At 42.3% G+C, this 3,800-nt stretch overlaps 1 protein-coding gene across 1 annotated transcript in view; it reads right to left on the bottom strand.

Annotated features, from left to right (window-relative positions):
• Positions 1-1,745: 1,745 nt before the first annotated feature.
• Positions 1,746-3,800, bottom strand: part of Tmem236 (transmembrane protein 236) — a 47,215-nt gene continuing 45,160 nt past the window's right edge. The window contains exon 4 of the mRNA XM_021194987.1: positions 1,746-2,348. Within this exon, the coding sequence (XP_021050646.1) occupies positions 1,780-2,348 (569 nt within the window). The 3' untranslated portion in view covers positions 1,746-1,779. The remainder of the gene's footprint in view (positions 2,349-3,800) is intronic.

The raw sequence follows: 3,800 nt of genomic DNA, 5'->3' as shown, positions 1-3,800 counted from the left end.
TTATGTGGCATTGGTGGGCTGGAGAAGGTGTGTTTAATCCTCATCAATGCACATCCCTGTAGTCCCAGCATCTGGGAGGTGGACGCAGGAGGGTGGTGAGTTCAAGTTCAGACTTACCTGGGCTACATAGTGAGACCCTCATCCAAAATAAAAAATTAAAATAAAAGAAAGAAATACAGTGCTGTGGTCTGAATTCTTTGAGAGCTTACAAAAGTTCTATTCAAGTGGAAGAATGGCTTTCCATATTCACTTTCATCTGAATATTTTACAACTCAATTTGGTACTGATCACAAGAGTGATTGATAAACACTTGTAGTCTGAGGTAACCTTGAGATCATACATGTCACATCTCACAAATTCCAGGCATAAACTATTATTCTCAAAGGGTGGGCAGGGATGTGGGGTGGTATCATTAAATGCCCAGCATTTAAGGGGTTATTATTTGTTCGACACTGCATTGAGAGCACTCCAAATCCTACAACCCCCTGACACTACTAAATAAGTATTTATGTTGTGTTCATCTTTTTGTACCAGTGGGGGTCACAGCATTCAAGGACCTAACCCCAAATCACCGAGCTGGTAAGCAAAGTTTAACAATTATGAGTAGGTCTCTACAGTATGAGAACAACTGTGAGACATAACAGGAAAGGAGGGGCACAAGATGGAGGCCAGATACACACAGAATGGGGGAGGGCACAGGACTGAGGCTGGGAACACTCAGAGCTACTAACTGTTCATAAGCTACTTGTTTCCACATTACTCTGCAGAGATAAACTTCTTACAAACTTCTCTTATAAACAGAGAATCTCTGCTTGGATATGAGTATCTGTGCCATCATAGCACATGCAGAGTTCATGACTGTGTGTATGATCACTGGAACATGAAGATGCTCAGGACCTAGTACAACGTAAGACACCTTTGGCATCTATACTAAGTTCAAACTATCATTTTAAATAGGGTTTGTACTTGATATTTTTTATGATGACATCTGTTTATGTTACACTCTTACACTTTGTCTTCAGTTTATGATGTCCATTATAAAACTTTATCTAGGAATCACAATGTACCTTGGCTCCATTATCCCCGACAATGAAGTACTGCCAGCTGCACTAGCCCAAGAAGCTGTAAGGAAGCTTTGCCAAACTGATGTGTGCTGAAGACCCTAGTTTTCTATGCAGTTAATGAACTTAATAGAGGGAACTGCAGCAGAGTAAGAAATGTATTTCTAAGGGATGGAGCTCATTGTTAGGTGTGTGCTACTACTAAGATGGTATGCCCTGAGTTCAACCCTCACTGCTGAAAACACTCATTCACACACACAAAGAGAGTATAATTTTAAGTTTGAACAAGTCCCTACAACTCCAGTTTTCAGACAAACTCTAAAATATATTCAATAACCTCAAGTCATTTTCTAAAACTAATTTCGAATAATTAAGCCGAAAAATGTTCTTCAATGGACTCGAGATAAAAAATCTCATTCTTAAGCGATGTCGTGGCTCCTGTTATTTTTTTAAAAGGCTTTATTAAGGAGTAATTTTTAACTAAAAGTGGAATATGCATGTCTAAAGTTAATTTTGTTTAAATGTAGCACCATTATATACGTGTGTGTGTGTGTGTGTGTGTGTGTGTGTGTGTGTGTGCGTGCGTGTATATTAAATCTATGATACGGGTTGGAAATGGTTAATTTTATATACCACAGATGTTCATACCTAGAAAAACTTTACAAATACACATTTCACATGCATAATCAGGAGGACTTACTATCTTAACATTTGCTGTTTAAAATGGAGAGGTTTCAAAGGCAGAGAAAGGCCTGAGTTTGGTTACATAATTGAAGTAAATATATGATATAGTCACTAGGACATTTTTACAAAGGCCCAGTACTGGTGTGATTGTCCCCAGGGCAAGGATTAAACTGAGTCTAAGAAAAACAAAGGGCAAATCTTGCATCAAGATCCCCAGGGAATTAAGGAGAGGATTCTTGGGTGTGAAGACCATTCTCAGGAGAGAGATGAAACTGAATATGTAGACCGGGTACAGCCAGCCTGACTTGTACACTGCCTGGTGCCCAGCCACGCGCAGCATTTCTACCGTGTCGGCCCACATGAGGAAGCTTCTCAGGAACAGCTCTGCCCGAACATCTCTTTGAGACATTGTCCTCAGGATCCTAGACTGAAAGGAGGGCTCCAGGGGTCCGACCAGCACTGCCACGTGGTTCCGGGGCTGGGGCGTCGCAGTGGGCTTGGCCGCCTGAGCAGAGGCAGAATTTCCGTCACTCTGAACTACCTGTTCTGTCACGGTTTTTATCTGTTGCAATGAGGTTATACAGATGTCATTGTCTTCATAACCTGCAAAACATTGATAGATTTGGTTATTGATTGTTTCTTTAATCGAAAATTGTTTAATTACGTGTTACTAAACTGAGTTCAATGGTGGTTCTATAATCCCACTGTGGGAAAAGGACATGGAAGCAGGAAGGACGGCAAAATGGAGGTTGATCTGAGGTGTATAGATAGACCTGTTGCAAGAACAGACTGTCGAAGGGTGGGGAGGAGGAGGGGGAGGACGATGATGGAAGGAAAGACAAGGGAAGGTAGGTGAGAGAGTAGGGATTGCTCAATTGGAATCTATATATGGAAAGAAGAGAACTGACTACCAATGGTTCTATGACGTCCACATGTCCCTCTTGACAAATCCATGCCCAAACGCACATGCAAAACATAGAATTCAAATTGTGAATAAAATTCTATGCGCTGGAATTGTATATAGCTAGGCAGCAGCAATGATTATCTCATAGCGTTCTGCAGGAGCATCCAGAGGACCTGAGTTCAGGGCCTAGCGCCTCATCAGGTGACTCCCTGAAACTGCAGCTTCAGCTGCAGAGAACCCCAAAGCCTCCATCCCCAACATGCACCTGCACACACCTGTGCATGCACCTCCACACAGACACATAATGAAAACAAATATTTAAATGTTAGTTCTTAAAAGTCCAAATTTTGACATGAAGAAAACAATAGCTCAGTGAATGACATACTAAAAACATTCCAGAGGTTCTTGGCATGTTGGTACTTTTTTGTGCATATGAAACCTAAGTTATTTTCACGATTTAACCAAAAAAAAAAAAAAAAAAAGCATTATTGACTACCTATTGAATCCTTGGAACAAATGAAGAAATGATTCTCAGTCCATGTCCAGTATAGACACAGTAACCCACGAAGTCCAATTCAGGCTCAGTGGCAGGGCCTGATTCCTCAGCCTGAATGACTTGGCTCCAGCTGACAAACTTGTAATGTTATAGCTATTGTTGTCTGTGTAGAAGCAAGATAATGTGTGCTAATTATAAAACGCATGAGTATCAAAACCAGGTGAACCAACCAGTTTACCAGCTTGTCCTTCAGTAAGATGAAAGAGTTCCCAGGACTGACTATACACTAGTTCCCTAGCATGGAGTTCAGTGCTAAGAGGGAAAATCTGTTTGAGCCACAGAGAATCTTCACAAAAATAGGTAGGCAGTCCTTTCCCAGGAGACCTTCTCCCAGAGGAGAAGCAGACAAGAGGAGAGGTGGGCTGAACTCATATCTGGGTCATGAGCTTGCATGCTGATCAGCAGTGGTCCACTTGCGTGCTGATCAGCAGTGGTCCACTTGTGTGCTGATCAGCGGTGGTCCACTTGTGTGCTGATCAGCAGTGGTCCACTTGCGTGCTGATCAGCAGTGGTCCACTTGCGTGCTGATCAGCGGTGGTCCACTTGCGTGCTGATCAGCGGTGGTCCACTTGCGTGCTGATCAGCTGTGGTCCAC

This window comes from Mus pahari, chromosome 3 (genome assembly GCF_900095145.1).
Source record: "Mus pahari chromosome 3, PAHARI_EIJ_v1.1, whole genome shotgun sequence".
In the NCBI taxonomy this organism is placed as follows: domain Eukaryota; kingdom Metazoa; phylum Chordata; class Mammalia; order Rodentia; family Muridae; genus Mus; species Mus pahari.
The sequence above is the reverse complement of the archived record's forward strand: the minus strand, read 5'-3'. Positions and strand labels throughout refer to the sequence as shown.